Consider the following 20,857-nt stretch of genomic DNA (forward strand, 5'->3'; position numbering starts at 1 on the left):
CAAAGCACAAGTGAGACTTCCAGATGCCAAGAAATAGGCCAGCACAGTCCTATACAGCCCACAGCACATAGTCCAACCCAGAAGAGCTCACAACCCATCCGGGCTGCTCTCTTCCTGCCCAGTGCACTCCCCGCAACCCCATGGTGGCCAATGGGAGAGGGTCCCTGGTCAGAGAGCCTCCCCAGGGCTGGGGCTGCCAAGAGTCCTTGGTCCTCAGTAGCTGCTGCTGCCCCTCCTGTCCTCCATGCCCCTTCCAGAGGCTATGTGCTGGGGCCACATGGTCCTGCAGGAACGTGCACAGCCTCTGCATCTGGGGCCCCAGCTGGGCAGTCCTGAGAGCCGCCGCCTCCTTTGGAAGCAGCTGCCCGTAACAAGGGCAATTGTGGCAGGGGCAGGCGATGTGCCACACAAGCAACCCGTGTGACAAGTGTTGGGCAAGGATCAAATGCCTGGACTTTGTTTTCTCATCCACATACATGCAATACTGAATTCTCAGAGTTTGGACGTCCAAGAGTGAGGGCACTATTTTCTGCAGGGAGATAGTGCAGTGCCCAAAACCCCAGGCCTGAAGTCAGGACTCCTCTTCATGCATCCAAATCCGGACTCAGACACTCCCTAGCTGGGTGCCCCTGGGCAGGCACAAGTCACCCTCTCTGCCTCAGTTTCTTCACCTGTAAAATGGCCTGGAGAAGGAAATGACCAACCCTTCCAGTGTCTTTGCCCAAGAAACTTTAAATGGGATCACAAAGAGTCAGACCAAAGTGACAACAATTTTGGGGCAGCTAAGAGGCACAGTGGTTCAAGGGCCAGGCCTGGAGTCAAGAAGGTTCATCTCCAGCTCTGTGAGCTGAGCAAGTCGTTTAGCTCTCCACTTGTTTCCTCATCTTAAAATAAGCTGGAAAAGGAAACATCAGTTACTGAGATCAGGGAAAGTCGGCAATGAACGAGCACCAATATTTGTAACTAGCTAGAACTCTTGATTCAGGCCTTTTTTTTTTTTTTTTTTTTTTTAAATCAGATCCTGGGGAAGCCTGTTGTACAGGCTCTTTGGAAACATCTGTAAGGATAACTGAACATTCCCCAGTTTAGGGGGATGGGTGTGCTGCAGCTAGGAAAGTTCCTTTAGTTTGAGCGCAGAGTCAAGAATGTCCAAAAGAGGAGACATGTTCAGATTTAGGATATCAGCAACACAAAAGAAGCTTGAAATTCCACACTCCCTTCCCCTCTCTCTCACCGCCAGTCATATAAGGTGGGCTTCGTGAAGTTTAAAAAGGCTTAAGAGGCATATTTCTGGGTAGTTTAATCATTTTATTAAGATCAGCAGGTTATTAGTAAAAGAATGGTCATTTGGCTGTGTACCTTTAGACCGAAGACTGTGGGTTCACAGTTTATATATTCTTCCAGTAGGGGTTGATGTCATTCCATCACGTCACCCTGGAGAGAGAAAATATCTCTCTCCCAAACCACTCTCAGCAATACAGGGCCTTTCCCAGCCTCAGCTTTCTAGACAAAGAGATCTCTCTCCATCCAAACTTGAGTAAAACATAACTCCACCTTAGATTAGGTTACTTGGATGCGATCTGACCAAGAAGGAGAAGCCATGCAATCTCATCAGTTATGTCCTTCTGGGGGAAAATAAAATAAAACAAAACCCTGAACTTTTACAATGAGGAATCTAGAAGGTAGGGTGACCCTCTGGATCTCTCTAAGATATGGTTTATTATAATCATTTCTCATAACTTGCAACAAAACGCAACTTTACACGCAGTGCCATGGAGATTAGTGCTCTAAACTGCAGAAATTTGATGAGGCCCCACTAGCCAGCACTGTTGGAATATAGCTTCTAGGGGATTCAGCAATAATTTTAAGGTCCCCTGACCTTAGGGGGCTTTGGTTCTAACAATGTCAGTGATTCTATAGTCTCTTCTGGCTTTGGAATCCGTGATCTCCTCCCCCCCAACCTTGGAGTACCATTGTTCTGGCAATCTGGCTGTTAGTGATTCTAAAGTCTTCTGACCTAGAATAGTCCTAGATCTGCTGGTCAGCAAGAACCAGTGGTCTCAAGACCACTTCTCAGTTCTATCTCTAGGCCATAATATTAGCATATCGATGACAAGAAGAACTAGATAAATTTGTCTCCTTGTTCCAGGTTCTTTGCTAAATTCTTTTCAAATTTAGCCTGTTTCAATTGATGTTACAATTATAATAAAACTTTGCCCCTTGATTTGGATATGGGTTCAAACCTGCAAATTCTTTTGAGACACCAGATCTGACACTCCTCAATATTTTGTGGTCCCTTCCCAACCTCAACAATGGTGCAATAGCATTCTGTGCTGCAAAATATCTCTTCAGAAGAACAGAGGAACAGAGAGAATGATGCAAAACATCTGGGCTTGAAACAGAGTTCAAGTCTATTCTATGACATTCCCACCTCCACCTGGAGACTCTGTGGTACAAACTCTAGACTATAGAAATCAATCCCCACTGCAGTCACACCAATATGGCAGCATTCTGTATTTCTGAGTCATAGAACTTGGGGACACGGCAGACACCATACAATTCCAGGGGAGAACTCGGTGGAATTGTGTGGCAATCCACTCAGAACTGCTGGAAAGAATCCACAAGCCATTTCTATGCATCCAAAAAGTCACTTGGAGCAGAAAGCTAAGCTGGTGAGCCCTGAATTGCTCAGTATGTGAGGAGGCGAAATCACTATAGGAAGAAATGGAGTCTGAAAGTGAACAACAAAAGGAAAGACTAAAATTACAGAAGATTTTTGGAGGAAGAAACTTAAAAGACGTTGAACCTAAGCAAATTAACAGCAAAAGAAACATTAATAGCTGGAGGAAATATGGCCCCCAGATCTATGAATAAACATTTTTTTAAAAAAGGAAAATGACTCACCCTTTAATGAGATCTTCTGGAATTTGAAGAGAACATGGCATCTAAGCCTGCTGTTTTGCATGGTGGAAATGAGCATTGTAAGGGCAGAATTTATGATCTGCAAAGCAGAAATATATGACAAAGTAGAAAAACTTGAATCTTATGGAAAATCTCACCAAGGAAAGGAGAGGACAATAGATTAGGAAAACAAATGCCCATAAATGAAGGACAGCTTAGAAGAAAAGTAAAAAACAAACAACAAAATATGTTCTCTATTCAAGTAAAAATCAGGATGTTTAGAGACAGTCCTAAAATCCATAGGTATCTCTGAAGAGCATGATAGTTCAAAAAACTTGAACATCATCATGTAACAAATAATTTGAGAAAAATTCCCAGAACTTCCGAACATAGAAAGAAATATCATTTGAAATAAAGCCTCCAAGACAATCAACAAACCCAAAGCTACAAACTCCAAGACAGATTTTAGTTAATTTTAACAATTCAATAAACAACGAAATCTGCAAGTAACCAGAAAACCCTTCAAAGATTAAAGAAAGAAAATTTGAATAATACAAGACTCTTCTGTACCTATTAGAAAATACAGAAAGGGTTAAAATAATGGATTCCAAAGAGAAACAGAGCTTAGATGCTACCCTGGTTGACTTACCCTACAGGAAATGAAAAAAAAAAAAAAAAAAGATGAATATTCAGTAATAAAAAGGCATTCAAAACATTCTTAGATATATTCTACTTTTTTTTTCCATTCCTTATATTTGCCTCTTTCTTTCTGCTGGCACTGTTACCAGCCTAGTAGAGGTTCTTCTCCTTCATACCTAGAATAAAGCACTAATAGCGTTCATTCTGGCTAATAGCTTTGCTGTTTAGCTGCCAGCTCTCCCCAAAACGAGTAGGGGTCACCTTCCTCCTCAACTCCAGGGATTCCCTGTTACTTCCAGGTTCAAGTACAAAACCCTCTGTTTGGCATTCGCCTGGCTATTTCCTACTTTCCCTTTCTATTTTATGCCCACCAGCTCTGCTCTAGAGCTGACCCTCATTGTTGTTCCTCACATAAAACATGATAATTTTCAAATGTTGTTGGAAATTATATCCCTCCCTGCTTTGTGTCTCATTTGATATTGTAGAGAATCATTATTTTCGTGATTCTGCTTATCAGAAAATCTGTGTGAACCTAGTCTATCCAAGAGATTCTCCCTATTTAAGTAGAACCTTTAGGGCTAAGCATTGTTCTACTGATTACTTATTTTTATTAAATGGTATTCATAACATTTATTAATATTGATGTTATTAATATTTTATCAAATATGTTAATAAGCTAGCATTTATATGACACACATTTAAAAATTATTTTACATATATTATTATCTCAACAGCCCTGTGAGAAAAGCTATAATTATTTCCATTTTATAGATGAAGAAACTAAGCCTTAGCTTTGTAAAGTAGCTTGCCTACTAATAGAATTAGTAGGTATTTGAAGCAGCATTTGAACTCAGTTCTTCCCAGGCTCTGTGACTTGCACTCTGTTTAGGCCAACGATAAATGTAGCAGATTCTTGTGATTTTTACACATTGTTCAAAGGTAGAATTTGTCTCAGATCATAATTTATGAAAATTAGCATATTCTTTTCTCATTTCTTTTAAGCATACTTAGGACACCATTCTATAATCATTATCTAAAAATTATGTTTATACAGATACCAAAATATTAATAATATATAAATTTTTTTTTTTTACTTTTGGTCTTAGGGGAAAGATACAGTGATCACAACCATCCCTTTTGCCAGACCACAGGATTTAGGCCCATCCATTGCTATTGTTACAAAAGTAAACCAGATTCAAGACCATCTGCTGAAGAAGCAAGATATCGAACTCTACATGCACCTGAACAGACTAGAAATTGCTCCACAAATTTATGGGCTGTAAGTGTTCATGGCTTTTAAAAGTAATCATTTTATTTTGAATTTGTATTAAAATACCATGGTCAACAAAATTTTCAAAAAGAAGAGAAAGACATTTTAAATGATTACTTTAGATTTTCATAACCTTTGTTTTATTTAAAAGAAAAGTTTACTCAGCCAGAGGAATAAGTTAGTAGAATCCTTCACACCAGGGAATTTCTTTACTGAGCCAAGAGAAAGACTTTCATTGTGATAAAGAAGTAGACATAAGGCCAGGCTGTATGGTGTTATAATCATTGAGCATGTGATGGCTTCGGTCTTCTGGCTTCATCATTTAAAAATACAAATTATCTTTTTTGCCCCAAAATGTAACGTTTAAAGCAACAGGATAAGCATACATATATACATACATACACCTTACACAAAGATATAAAGTAAAAGGTAAGCTTTTTTTTTTTTTTTTAAATATGCCTGGGGAAATCTAAAAATAATGTTCCCATTCATTAAATAGATGAAGAAATGGTAACTTACATGTGAAATTTTTTAATCCATTCTATTTTCTATATCTCTGAAGGCCCCCAAAAGGGGCCCAAACAAAAAAGACTTGAGGACATTTGAAAAAAGGGGGTCATAATTAAAAGAATTGCTCTGGTTAATCCTGTTTTGTTTTGTTGAAACTAATAACTCAAGACCTTTATAATTATAAGGCCACAGGCTACAAATCTGTAAGGTTCCCTTAATTAGGAACCAATATAATAGAATTCCTTACTCCATGAGAAGGAGGCCTACAACCTTGCAAGAATATAGGTGGATGATGAAGAGGAACAGAAATGATAAAAAGGGATCTTTATTCTTTTTAATCATGCCTCTATCCACTTGGCCTGCCCCAAACTTTGATTCATCTATCTGTGTACATGTAATATAACAGTAAGACCTTTCATTTTTAAAGTACATAAGGCTTTTTTCCTTTAATTGCATTTTATTTTTTCCAAACACATGCAAAGATAGTTTTGAACATTCTCTTTTGTAAATTGTGTGTTCTAATTTTTTCTTCTTCCCTCCTCTATTTCCCTCTTCCCCAAGAGAACAAGCAATTTCATATACGTTAAATATGTGCAATCTTTTTAAACATATTTCCATATTTACTATATTGCACAAGAAAAAATCAGACCAAAAGTGGAGGAAAACCATGACGAAAAAAAAACAAACAAAAAAGTGAAAATACTCTGCTTTGATCCACATTCAGGCTCTATAATTTTCTCTCTAAATGTGATTGACGTTTTCCATCACAAGCCTATTAGAATTGCCTTTAATCATCTCATAACAAAGAGCCAAGGCCATCAGAATTGATCATCACATAATCTTGTTGTTGCCGTGTATAATGATCTCCTGGTCCTGCTCATTTCACTCAGCATCAGTTCCTGTAAGTCTCTCCAGGCCTCTCTAAAACCATCCCGTTGGCCATTTCTTACAGAACAATAACATTCCATAACATTCATAGACCACAGCTTATTCAGCCATTCCCCGACTGATGGGCATTTCCAGTTTCTGCCACAAACATTTTTGCACTTGTGGGTCCCTTTCCCTCCTTTAAGATCTCTTTGGGAAACAATCCCCATAGAAACACTGCTGGATCAAAAGGTATGCATAGTTTGATAGCCCTGGGGACTCTCCAGAATGGTTGGATCCATTCACAACTGCACATGTATTGGTGTCCCAGTTTTCCCACATCCCCTCCAACACTTGTCATCTTTTTCTCTCATTTTAGCCCATCTGAGAGGTGTGTAGTGGAGTATTTGAGTTGTCTTTCAATTTGAAAATTGTTGTGTATTAGGCTTTAAAGAATGCCTTTCCTACCAGAGTCCCAGAAGATTGGTGTTGCAAATGGGGAAACTGGAGCTAGAAGAAAGCAGGTACTCACCCACAGGCTCACGAGGGCAGGGCTTGAAAAGGAAGCTGGCCTTCAGGGAAGTTAAAAGTAAAGGTCATGATGCTCCATTGGGGGTGTTCTGGTAGTAATCTCATGTGGGATCCCTGGGCTCAGCAGCCTCCCATGACCCAGCAGCCACCAATTCTGCCACATCCCATCATCTCTCTGAGTCTCACACTCGTCACCCAAGAAGTGGAAATACTAAGACCTAGGCTAAAGTGTTTTGTGGAATGAAAAATTAATATAAAATGTAAGCTATTAAGGTTTTTCAAGAGAATTAGAGGCAATGTGTGTAGTGGATAGAGAGCAGTGCTCTGTGAAAAAGAAGTCCTTTCTCTAAGCATGGCCTTGGACACCTACTAGTAAATCTTGAGCTATGAGTGCTCAACTCATCTCGACTAAAAATTGCAGAATAGTTGCTGCTTTGAAAGAGAGAGCTTCCTCACTTGGAGACACCTAGCTTGATGAGCGCACCAGTAGAGATTCCCCACTACTCCTGATGAACAATATGTCTTGTCATTTCTAATTCTGATCTGTGCAAATTGGTTCAGTCTCCTAATCTTGCTATAACCTTCATTTTCTCCACTTAGAAATGGGTATGATATTTTCAGTAATAAATAACAGGGGCCCAAAGCTGGGTTTTATAGAGCTGTCATGAGCCAAGAATGTTTTTGTTTTTTACACTTTAAAATAAATTTTTTCTTCTATTAAGAAAATGTAAAAACTATGCACCAAAACAAGTCAAGGGCTGGATGGCCCCACAGGTAATAGTTTATCTCAACCTGATATACAATATTATTCATCAATGATGTATACAGGTTATATTTAGGATATTCATTTAAACCTATGCCTAATACATATACATACATTTTTGTGAAAGTAACAAAAATCAACATTTAAGATGTAAACTCCAGATCTTTTTTGCTAGTAGTCAAAGTATTATTAAATAATTATTCTATTTGGTAATGGACTCAGATTCTTCATTTATTTCCATTATATGCTTAGAGTATACATGTTCACTTATAAAAGATAAAAACCCAAATTCATTTTGTTGTTCTACGAACTAACTTAATGAGGAGAAAGGACTAGAATATCTGAGTTATCAGTTTATAGCTCTTTTGTTTAATCTTAAATTTTCAATTTAATTTCAATTTCAATGTCATTTAATTGCCATAGGTAGTGTCTCTAATAGCAGAAACCATGATCCATCCATACCTGCCCTCCTTGTTTGATTCTTGTCCATGTGTTCCCATAAGTTAGCCTAAGAACGCCCTTCCGATATGCTGGAAGCCATTTTCACTTTCCCTTAATTCTGAAGATAATGCATCACACAGGCTGTCTTGTGGGCAGAGGGGGTTCACCTAGAGAGAATACATCTTTCTTAGATGACATAATTTATTCTGTCTCTCTCTCTCTCTCTCTTAGTTCCTTGTTATGTCTTTTCTCCCTACTCTTTCCACCATGTCTTTTGGGTGATTTTTAGTTTTGATACTTCAAAAACCAAGAATATTGGCATTTTAAAACTCTTCGTTTTAAAGAGACACTTGGAGTCATTCAAAGAAACTTGCAGTTTAGGCAGCCTTCTTTCCCTTTAATGATAAGTAGGTAGTTAGGTAAGCAATCAGGTCGATAGATAGATCTTGAACAACTTAACAGATGAACTTTATACTTTGTACCTCTATTTGGGTACCATAATCTTAAAAATAAACATTCTTGTGCCCCCCCTTTTTTTTTTGCAGGGATAGTTAGGCCAGAATACTTAGGTTTCTCATTTAGGAGGTACTACAGTTTTGTTGGAATTTATCCAGTTATCATGATGTTAAACAGAAATTGGAGCATCAGAAGCAGGTGGTATAGTGAAGGACACTGAATTCAAGGTTCCTCTGATTGTTGGTCCTCACTACCCTTGTATGTAAAATGAATGTGGTCAGACTAATTTTGCTCTAAGGTCCTTTTTGGCTCTAGTTCTTTGAGCCTTTGATATGTGGGAAATCGCTGTTCATTTTGGACTTTGCTGGATTACCACTATATTACCCACCTTTTCCATGGACGTGACCCCTTTTACATCTTGCTTCATACTAATAATCACAGCCATCAAAAATGTATATATTTGTTATTTTATTTGTACCTTGTTGTATTATTCCTGTAGTAATACATATATGCTAGGCTTTAATAAATTCAAGAAAAGTCTGAAATACAGTTGAAACACACATTCTTAGAGGAGAGCTTTTAATGTTGCCTATTGTGCTACCAAATCAAGTGCTTTTCTTATAGCCTAAAAACAATTAAGCACAGTAAGGGCTTATATGCTTTACGTCTTTCAGTCAACTGTGTGGTAAACATATTATTCATTATGGAATTTTGCTTAGAAAAACCTGCTTGTTCTTTGTGATTCAGTATGCCTTCAATACATTGAATATATTATTCTCACAAAGATTTTCTAAACTTGGAGACACAGACATATATAGGTTAAGCAGGGGGTTTTTTTATGTTCTTTTGGTTGCTTTTCTTATATTTCCACTCCTCTAGTAGATAGCTTAAGGATATCTCAACTCCCTCAAAATTATATCAGCAGCATAAGTAGATAACTGCTTTCTCCATTTTTATTCTCTTTATTGCCATTTCCTCCACTTCTGTGATGGAATCCACCATCCAGGAATGATGTTAGATCAGATATGATGGTTCCCTTGTCCTTGATGCTGAAAACTGTTATAAAATATATACAGATATTTTCTATATTTCATTTGTTTATTGTAGTCCCAGTTTTGTCCTTAAATACCCCTAGGATAACTTTGCTAGTTGGTTCTCTCACAAAGCTTTCTTTAAATTATATTTTTCCCTATACTACTTCTTGCTGTCTTATGAGTTGATACTGCTCATAATATTCTACCATTCTTCAATATGAGTTTTTGCAAATGAGTTTACACTCTAAATCTCTATTACCCTTGGCTGCCATAATTCTCTGCTTGGCAAGTAAGTTAAACCTTTTCTAAATAAGGCAGTTTTTAGGTAATTTTTGGTCTCTTCATTTTGACAATTAACATATCAGCTAAATTTCTATGTGGCATTGTTATAAAGAATATTAGTAGACTTTACTCTTTCTGTGCCTTGTTTTTTAGTATTAAACTGGTAAATACATCAAGTAAATGCAAAGTAAGGCAGTTTTTAGGTTCTTTTGGTCTCCTTGTTATAGCAATTGGTTTATTGGTTATATACAGAATTGTCATAACCAGCATTATACTTGCCTCCATTCATTTCCCATTTTCTAGCAGCAATAACATTTTAAAATAGCTCAAATTGGAATTGTTTTAATTGCATGCCATATCTCAGTGATCTGAATATACAGACTTCTGTTTTAGGAATGACTCCCAAATCAGTAAGAAGTCATTTCTTTGCTTTTAGATATAATCAATTTGATTTGTGTTTCATTTATAGTGAAAATAAGGTTGATATGATTCAGTTTCTCCCAGAGTATGTCTGCTCTATCATTGGACAGAATTTTACAGGAGGTTAATGGTGATACTCAGAAAACTGTAATATTTATTATCTTCTACCCTCATTTTGCTCCATTTTGACACTGTTATTGCAGAAAATGAAGGAAGCCTTATAGACTTCATGGGCTTTTTATATTTTTCTTTGTTTCATGGGCTATATTTAACCTACAAAAGGCTTAAGTCCAAATGGTCCATCTACTAATGCTGAACTTCACTCTACTTAGGTTGGCTGCTCCTTGGAATGCATAGTTATCAGAGGTACTCATTGAGTTAACCTATCACTGAATATTTCACTACATGTGAAGGAGTTACATAATTTACATAATTTATTCCATTACTTTTTATATCCAGTTGCCTTTGAATTAGCCAACTTAAAATTAAAGGATCATATTTGGATAGAAATTACACAGTTTTCCATGATGACATGTTTTATCAATAAAATGTTACCCACTGTTGACTAATTTTAGTATGCATTCATAACTTAATTTTGAAAAGTTACGTGCTTTAGAAGATAGTTTTCCTTATTCATATCCCTTTACTCATTTCTTTCATTCTTTGGTTTTCAAATGGAAATTGTGAGTTGAATTATGGCTTTGCCACTTAGTACCAGATTATGAACAAGGCACTTCATCTCTCAGGACCTCATTTCCCTTACCTATAAAATGAGGAATTCAGACTAAAATAACCTTAAAAGGTCACTTCTAGCTCAGCTCTGAAACTGAGATCCTTCATCCTCTGTACCTGGCTTATTGTAAATAGTGGGCTAAAATTAGTACCAATATGGAAGAGGAAATACATGTTTAATGAATCTTGTACTTTTTTTCTGATATTTCCTATTTTAAAATATGAATTTTATAAGAGTAAACATTATTATCTGATTATATTCGCTTGCCAATAAAAGATTTTCAAATAGTAAAATTATATCTTAATTTTAAATTAAAAATGTGAAACAATTTATTGGTAGGATAACTGATGATTCAATGTAACTTTAAAACTAGATAGGTTAATGGTAATTGATGTTTTTAATTATTTAATTTTTAATGTAAAAAAATTCTCAGATTATTCTGCTTCTTCTACAGGTGCTGATTAAAATAGTAAAATGTTTAGAGATCAGCTTTAAAAAGAATAGGATTTAAGGAGCTATTTAATAAGAATTTGGTGGAAATATATACATATATATCTTTCTTAAAGTAATTTGAAATTAAATGGTATTTAAAACTTTATCTCAGACGGAAAAGAAAAATTGAAAAGGAACTTGGAAAGGATTTGGTTTGGAGGCTTGTTTATTTTTTTCTTTTTTTTTTTTTGGCCAAATATTTAATTTATGATGGTAGAATTTTTTTCCCATTTTTAAATTAATTTTATAGTTATAACATTTTTTTGACAGTACATATGCATGGGTAATTTTTTACAAATTAACCTATGCACTCACTTCTGTTCGAATTTTCCCTCCTTCTCTTCACCCTCTCCCCTAGATGGCAGGCAGTCCCATACATGTTAAATATGCCATAGTATATCTTAGATACAATATATGTGTGCAGAACCAAATTTTTTTTTGTTGCACAGGAAGAATTGGATTCAGAAGGTAAAAATAACCTGGGAAGAAAAAACAAAAATGCAAACAGTTTACACTCATTTCCCAGTGTTCCTTCTCTGGGTGTGGCTGATTCTGTCCAACATTGATCAATTGGAACTGGATTAGCTCTTCTCTATGTTGAAGATATGCACTTCCATCAGAATACATCCTCATACAGTATTGTTGCTGAAGTGTATAATGATCTCCTGGTTCTGCTCATTTCATAGCAATATGATGGTAGAATTTTAAAGAAATAATCAAGTTGTTAAAGTCATGGCTTTGAAGATAGCATTTAATTTCAATGATACTATATCTTATGAATCTTAAATGAGAGTAAAAAAAAAAAGGTACCTTTTATTGTTTTTTTTTTCAGTTTTTAGCATTTTTATTTAAAGTTTTGAGTTCCAAATTTTAATCCTCCCAGCCTTCCTTTCTCTCTGAAATAGTAAGCAACCAGAATAGATTATACATGTGCAATTATGTAAAATGTTACATCTGAAAACTGTCTGTCCATATTCATTTATCAATTGCAGAATGACTTGTATTCTTATGAAATCAATTCAGTTCTTTATATTTTAGAAGCAAGGCCTTTATCAGAAACACTGGTCTTAAAAATTTGTTTCCCAGATTTCTGTTTCCCTTCTCATCTTAAAAGAGAAAGAAAGAAAAAAACTGAATTTAAAATAACAATAGAAAATATAAAATACTTGGGGAATTTATGTGCTAAGACAAACCCAGGAACTATATGAACACAACTGTAAACAGTTTTTAAACAATTTCTTTTTCTTTCTCATGATGTCAGCAATATACAGAAATGCCAGTGATTTCTGTGAATTTATTTGATGTCCTAAAACTTTGCTAAAATTGTTAGTAATTTTAAGTATCTTTTTTACTTTATTGTCTAGGATTTTCTAAATGTAACATCATATAATTTGCAAAGAGTGATAGTTTTGTTCCTTTAATTTCTTTTTCTCTTTATTAATATGACTGATATTTCTAGTACACTATTAAATAATAGAAGTGATAATGGGTATTCTTGCTTCACCTGTGATTGTACTGGGAAGGCTTTACCTTTTATATTCGTTGTTATGTATAATGCTTGCTGATGGTTTTAGATAAATATTACTAATCATTTTACGGTAGACTCCATTCATTCCCTAGTGTTTTTAATAAGAATGGATACTATATTTTGTCTTAGGCTTTTTCGGCATGCATGAAATAATGACATGATTTTTGTTGGTTTTGTTATTACAATTTTCTTAATATTACACCAACCCTGAATCCCTAGTATAAATTCCACCTTGTCATAATGTATATCCTGGTGATAAATTTCTGAATTCTCTTTGCTAGCATTTAAAATTTTTACATCACTAATCATTAGGGAAATTGGTTAATAATTTTCTTTCTCTGTTTTAACTTTTCTTGTGTTGGATATCAGCATCATATTTGTGTCATAAAAATTTTTTTTGGTAGGATTCCACTTATTTTTCCACATCGTTTATGTGATATTAGGATTAATCTAAATATTTAGTAATATTTGCTTGGTTCTGGGTATTTTTTCTTAGGAAGTTAATTGATGGTTTGTCCTATTTATTAGTTTAATGTTTCTTACTTTCATTTTTATTAACCTCTCCTTTGATTTTCAGGATTTCCAATTTGGTACTCAATTGAAAATTTTAAGTTTGTTCTTTTTCTACTTTTTTTTTTTTTTTTAAGTTGCATGTCCTATTTATCATTCTACTTTCCCCCCCTATTTTATTGACATCAACAATTAGAAGTATAAATTTTCCCTAAGACCTGCTTTGGCTACATACCATAAATTTTGATATGTTGTCTCATTGTTGTCATTTTCTTGAATGAACTTATTATTTGCTTCTATGATTTGTTGTTTGTCCCATTTTTTTAGGATTAGATTATAATTTTTAATCTATCTTTCCACTGTCCATTATTGAATATAATTGCATTATGATCTGAAAAGGATATGTTTACTATTTCTGTTTCTTTATGTTTGGTTGTAAAGATTTCATGCCCCAATACAGGGTCACTTTTTATGTAAGTGTCATATATCGTTGAGAAAAAGTGTTATATTCATTCCTATTTTGTTCTATTCTGTTTCTCCAAAGATCTCTCATATTTAACTTTTCCAGAATTTTATTCATCTCCTAAGTTTCTTTCCAATTCATGTTTTGATTAAATTGATCTAGTTCTGAGAGGGGAATGTTGAGGTCTCCCATGAGATATATAAAAATTTACTAAGGAAAAACCTCCCTAAAAAATATAATTAGTCAGATGGAAAAATAAATACAAAAGCTTGCTGAAGAAAATAATTTCTGAAGAATTAGGATTTGAACAAATAGAAATTAATATAATGAAATATGAAAATAGCATAAAAAAGTAAAGAAAGAGAAGAAAATGTGAAATTTCTCATTGGAGCAACTGACCTTCTACTTTGAGTCCAGCATTTCAAAATAGCACAGTTGCATGTAAGGATCTCAGCATTTGGAGGGGAAAGATGTCAATATATGTGAGTTCCCATGTCTTACAACTACAATGCGGAAATCAACCATTTCTATTACTTCATTTTTTGAAAAAGTAACATTATTTTAGAAGTTTCATAAAAATGAATACTTGAACATCCATCAGTATAGCCATATGGCTTGAGTAAATTATCAACAAGTGGACTCATTTGAAAGTTAGGAATTATATGTTAGCAAAAACCAGATGGAAAGAAAGATTTGCTTGTCTCGTGCCATCCTTTATGGGGAAGAAAATCAAAATGTATAGTCTTCATGTCAACTAAAGTGTGCAACTATGTGTATGTACAACAGATGTTTTACAGGGTTTTTTGATTTTTTCTAACAAAACAAGGATTTTTTTTTAAATTTAAGCCAAAACAGTTCTACAAAAGCTAGAAAAACAATTGTAGAGTTGTAAAAGTGTCAACAATAAATTAATCACCAATAGTACTTCATAAAACCAAGCAGTTTCTTAAGAATGAGAGGATAATTATATATTTATATTCAGAATGGACTTGGTCAGATCCTAACCAGTGGCAGCTCTGATATATAAATGTATACAGTATTAGGGCTAAGTTCTCTTTTTACCTCATCTCAAGGGTTTTGGTTGGAAAGAGGTGGAGTTTTTTTAAGTTTCTTAAAATCTCTTTTCTAATACAATACTTTTAAATTCTGAGAGAAATTTAGAAAATTGTGCATTTAGAAGAAAAAAATTGTCTATAGTTCCTTTTCCTTTTAAAAGAAATCTCATTTGGGATTAATGCCTAGTAATGGATATGCATGATTTTATAGTCCTTTAAATAGTGTTCATAACAATTGGGGAAATGGCTCTTATTTTTTATAAATTTGATGCAGTGAGGACATAGTTTTTAAAGATCAATCTGTTTATCTTTAAAATTAGGAAGAAATGCACATAAATTTGTTTAAAGTCATCAATAAACTTGCCTTTCCATTGTTATACATTTCTCCTCTTCATATACTCCATGATCCAGCCAAATTGTCCTTTTTTTTCCCCTTCAACTCCCTCACATACAGTGCTGTATTTCTCCACATCTTTTACAAAGTTCTCCTTGAAACTCAATATTACTTCCTCCTTACCTTTTTTGCTTCTTAGAATCCCAAGTTTCCTTCAAAATTCAATTCTCATACTACCTTATAAGTGAGTACCTCTCTGCAAAATGTCATTACATTTTCCCCCTATAGGATTTAAACTTCTTAAAGCCAAACACTGTATAATTTTTGTCCATTTGTCCCTACTGCCTATCACAGTGCTATCACATAGCAGTGATTAAGAAATACTTACTGATTGAAATTCAGAGTTTGCCAGTAACCTGCTTAGTAATCCCTTTTATGTTTTGGATTTATTATCATCTAGTAAACTACAGGTTTGTTTTTTTTAAATGTGGAAATATTAAATCTTTTTTTTAATATCAAAGACATTTGTTATTTAATAATCAGTTTCTCAAAAGCATTATTATAACAGAATATATGTGTGCATAGTCAGTATTATTTATTAACCTTTTAAATATGATGAAAACTGTATATGACACCACATCTTCAATAATTTCTCTTCTCTTCTCTTCTCCTCTCTTCTCTTCTCTTCTCTTCTCTTCTCTTCTCTTCTCTTCTCTTCTCTTCTCTTCTCTTCTCTTCTCTTCTCTTCTCTTCTCTTCTCTTCTCTTCTCTTCTCTTCTCTTCTCTTCTCTTCTCTTCTCTTCTCTTCTCTTCTCTTTTCTTTTCTTCACTTAAAGGGAATTGGGGTTTAAGTCACTTGCCCAGGTCACACAGCTAGTAAGTGTCTGAGGCTGGATTTGTACTCTGGTCCCTCTGACTCGAGGGCCTGTGCTCTATCCACCACACCAACTATCTGCCTTTCAAGAATTTTTAAAATAGTTTTTCTTAAGTCATACTGTAGATTATTTCCATCTTGAATTATCCTTTTTTTTTTCTCTCATTATTTTTTTGTTGTTTGCTAGTCTATGGTTATACCTGTGCCCACAAAATGGCTTCTAAAGTAAAGCACCTCCCAGGGTGGTGAAGGATGAAATGAGGTAATAGTTGTCAAGTGTTTAGCACAAAACCAGTCATATCATAAGTGCTATTTGAATGTTTATTATTATTATTATTACTACATTCTGGAAACAGAGTATTTAAATTTTCTAAAAATAACTTTAGCGAATTGTATTTTTAACATTCTTGGTTTTTCATAAGGAGCTAATGTGGACCTATGGAGTCACTTAATAGTTCTTAATTGTAACAGGTATCACCAAAGCTCAGTGTCTTTGCTATCATGCCATCATAGCACATAATGTATTGTTGCTTGAAAATGGTTCTTAAGTATGATAGTTTAAGATACACAAGCTTGATGTTTAGATCTCCCAATTTTTATGTGCTTTTAACATCTCAAAATAGTGGTGATATATTACTATGCTTACACAGTTTTAGGCCTTTATATTTTAAATGATATTTTTTCTCTTTGGTATTATAAATAGAATACATAATAAGCATCTGTGGGATATGCAATTAATGTCACTTTTGAGGAAAGACCTTCATAACGCACTTGGGCTTTGGCACTCTTAAATTATGAGCTCTTTACAACACTCACGGGAAAAATTCCATATCCCCCAGATGCTTATTATGGATCTTCCATGTCCCTTAATTCCTATTTTCTGGATTAGCAGTTGTTGTGTTGTTGTGGTTTATGGTAATTTAACTGGGGTGGCTCTTTGTTATTAATGAATAAACTTTTAAGTTTAAGCACTTCATTTTAAAATGATTCCTCCCTATTTATCAGTCACTTCTAGCAAGTTTCTACTAAGTTGGCATTATGTTTGAATCAACTGAGTCTGTTGTTGTTCTTTCATGCTTACACATGAGGTCAAAAAAGTAACTCATATTCATCCTAATATTTAATGTAATAATGTCAAAATCACTCTACTTTTAAACAAATAGTACTATGTCATGGGTACCACCAATAAGTTGCTATTTTCAAGTAAAAAACTATTAATAACATCTTCCTTCTTCAGAGTCCCCAAAGTCTTAAACTGTATATATGACTATTGTTATGCCAGAAGGCATGGCATTCCCACACAGATAAAGGACCAAGGTGAATTCAGCTAGACCAGATGGGAAGTTGATCTAATTATATGGGATAGTGGTCAAGTTGAGAGACATTAGCTAAGGCTTGAAAGAACATCCAGTTATCATTGTCTCACTTGGGAAAAGAAGCAACAAGATCATCGGACAGGGATGAGGAACCAAGTTTGTAAACTAGTGTCATGGGCCCAGGTGGTATTGGACCTGATCAAACCAAACAGTAGAGCAATAAGAGATTAGTAACTAGGAAAAAAGCAGGCAGATAGAGGGTGATACTTAATAACCAAAGGCAAGTGAAGTAGAGATGAAGGAAAAGGTGATATCATTTTAGCACCTTTAACAAGCAAGAAAATTCTGTGCACAAGTCATACTTCTCACCCCAATTTGAAAAGCAGATTTCAGAACACTCAGACAAGATGTCAGACGAAGACTGTAAAATGTGAAATCCTTATAATAATATCACAAATGGGGATTCCTCTTCTCATTAAAGAACAAGAGAGGTGAACTATTGAAATCCATGCAACTGTACATGATCATCTCTGATCAACTCTCATTCCATTTTGGTTTTTTTATTGACATTTTTTTTCCTTTTATATTATAAACACTTCTGCTTTACATTCACTCTATGAGAACTCTTTTATAACAAAGGAAAACAATCAAAACCAATTAATACAGTGATCTCATCTGAAAAAGCATAGAAAATTCCACATCTGCAGCAGTCCCTCCCCACAAGTTCTCCAGAAAATCATTTTCTCCTTTTCACCCCTTATTTTATTGATAATAAAATAAAATAAAAGAGTATAATAGTTATACATAGTTAAACAAAACACATTCCCTCGCTGGCTGTATGCATGAATATGTCTCTTTTAGTCTGTACCCTAATCAGGTGGAGGTAATATGTCTCATCATCATTCCTCACAGTGTCATTGTACTAATCCTAGTTCCTGCTTCTTTCAAAGTAGTTTTTGTTTATGGGTTTTTGTGATAATATAAATTGTTTTCCTGGTTCTGCTCATTTCATTCTTCATCACTTTGTAAAAGTCTTCATCATTGCTCATTTTTATAATACTGATGAAATTATGTAATAATGTAATAATATTTTATTTTTCCAGTTATATGTAAAGATAATTTTTAATATTCATTTTTATAAGTTTTTAAATTCTAAATATTTCTCCCTCTTTGTTTCCCATCTAATTTGATATAAATTATACGTGTACGATCATATTAATAATATTTCTGCATTAGTTATATTTTGAAAGAAGAATTGGAACAAAAGGAAAAAGAAACGAAAAAGAAAAAAGGAATGAAGATAGTATACTTCAATCTGTATTCATATTCCATAGTTTTTTCTCTGAATGTAGATAACATTTTCCATTACGGATCTTTTGTAATTGTCTTGGATCATTGTATTGTCATAGTTGATCATCATACAGTGTTGCTGTTACTGTATATAGTGCTCTTCTGGTTCTGCTCACTTCATTCACCATCAGTTCTTTTAAGTTTTTCCAGGTTTTTGATTTCCAGGTCTTTGTCATTACAAAAATTGCTGCTATAAAATTTTTTGTATATGTGGGTCTTTTTCCCTTTTTTATGATCTCATTGAGATATAGACTTTGTAGTGGTATTGCTGATTCAAAGGATATGTATAGTTGGACATAATTCCTTTGGGCATAATTCTAAATTATTCCAGAATGGGTGAATCAGTTTACCAGTTTCACCAAATATGCTTTGGTATCCTAATTTTCCCACTCTTTTCCAGCCTTTATTATTTTTCTTTTCTGTTATATTAGCTAATCTGATAGATTTGAAGTGATACCTGACAGTTATTTTAATTTGCATTTCTGTAAAAAGTAGTGATTTAGAGCATCCTTTTCATATGACTATAGATAGCTTTAATTTCTTCTTCAGAAAACTGTCTGTCTATATCCTTTGACCATTTATCATTTGGGGAATGATTTGTGTTATAAATTTGATTCAGTTCTATATATATTTAAGAATTAAGGCCTTTATCAGAAACACTGGCCATAAAGATTGTTTCCCAGATTCATTTTCCTTCTAATTTTGGTTGCATTGACTTTGTTTGTGCAAAACCTTTTTAATTTATCAAATTTAATCAGACATCCATTTTGCATTTCATAATTTTCTCTGGCTCTTATTTGATCATCACTTCTTCTCTTCTCCCTAGATCTGACAGGTAAATTATTCTTTGTCCTCTTAATTTGCTTATGGTATCACCTTTTATGTCTAAATCATGTACCCATTTTGATCTTACCTTAGTATATGCTGTGATATATTGATCAATGCCTAGTTTCTGTCAAACTGTTTTCCAGTTTTCCTAGCAGCTTTTTTCAAATAATGAGTTCTTATTCTAGAAGCTGTAGTCTTTGAGTTTATCAAAAAGTACATTACTATAATCATTTACTATTGTCACATGTCTAACCTATTCCACTGATCCACCATTCTTAATTTTTAGTCAATGCAAGGTAGTTTTAATGATTGTTGCTTGCTTTGTGACATAGTTTAAGATCTAACATGGTTAGGCTACATTTCTTTGAAAATTTTTTTCATTAATCCCCTTAACATTCTTGACCTATGATTTTTATCATATTAGCTTGGCCTAACCAGAAACAACTAATATTTTTCCATCTGATATTTTCCCAGGAATAATTGATATTTTTCCATTTGTTTAGAGCTGACTTTATGTAAAAAGTATTTTGTAATTCTGCTCATATAGTTCCTGGGTTTATCTTGGCAAGTATTCACCTAAATATTTTGTACTGTTTGCAGTTATTTTAAATGGAATTTCTCTTTGTCTCTTGCTGCTGTGCTTTATTGGTAATATATAGAAATGCTGATTTGGATTTATTTTATATCCTGCAACTTGGTTAAAGTTGTTAATTGTTTCGTGTAGTTTTTTCAGTGGATTTTCTAGAATTCTTTAAGTATACCATCATATCAAATGCAAAGTTATAGCTTTGTTGTTTCATCATTCAATTTCTTTTTTTCTCTATTGTTAAAATGAACATTTCTAGTAAAAATTTGAATAGTAATCGTGAATAATGGATATCTCTGTTTCACCCCTCATCTTATTGGGAAATCTTATTCCTGGCATAAATCCCAATGGGGATTACTCTGTCATTTGTCTTTTTTTTAGCATCCCCCCCTTTATTTCCATTTTACCTTCTTACTTCATATATATATATATATATATATATATATATATATATATATATATATATATATATAAAGATAAATTTCTATACCCATTTGAGTGTTATTCCCATTTTGAGTCAAATCTAATGAGAATAAAGTTCAATGACAATTACCTCCTCCCTTCTATCCCTCTACTATAGTAGGTCTTTCTTGTCTCTTCTTGTGATATAATTGTTTTTCTATTCTGTCTCCTTTCTTGTTCTCCTGATATAGTCCTTTATCACCCTTTAATTT

The 20,857-nt window shown here is 34.0% G+C and overlaps 1 protein-coding gene across 1 annotated transcript in view; it reads left to right on the forward strand.

Moving 5' to 3' along the window:
• The window catches only part of TBC1D5 (TBC1 domain family member 5), a 578,427-nt gene that overhangs the window by 383,662 nt on the left and 173,908 nt on the right, over window positions 1-20,857 (forward strand). The window contains exon 18 of the mRNA XM_074269720.1: window positions 4,647-4,819. Within this exon, the coding sequence (XP_074125821.1) occupies window positions 4,647-4,819 (173 nt within the window). The remainder of the gene's footprint in view (window positions 1-4,646; window positions 4,820-20,857) is intronic.

Source organism: Sminthopsis crassicaudata, chromosome 5 (genome assembly GCF_048593235.1).
Source record: "Sminthopsis crassicaudata isolate SCR6 chromosome 5, ASM4859323v1, whole genome shotgun sequence".
Classification (NCBI taxonomy): Eukaryota; Metazoa; Chordata; class Mammalia; order Dasyuromorphia; family Dasyuridae; genus Sminthopsis; species Sminthopsis crassicaudata.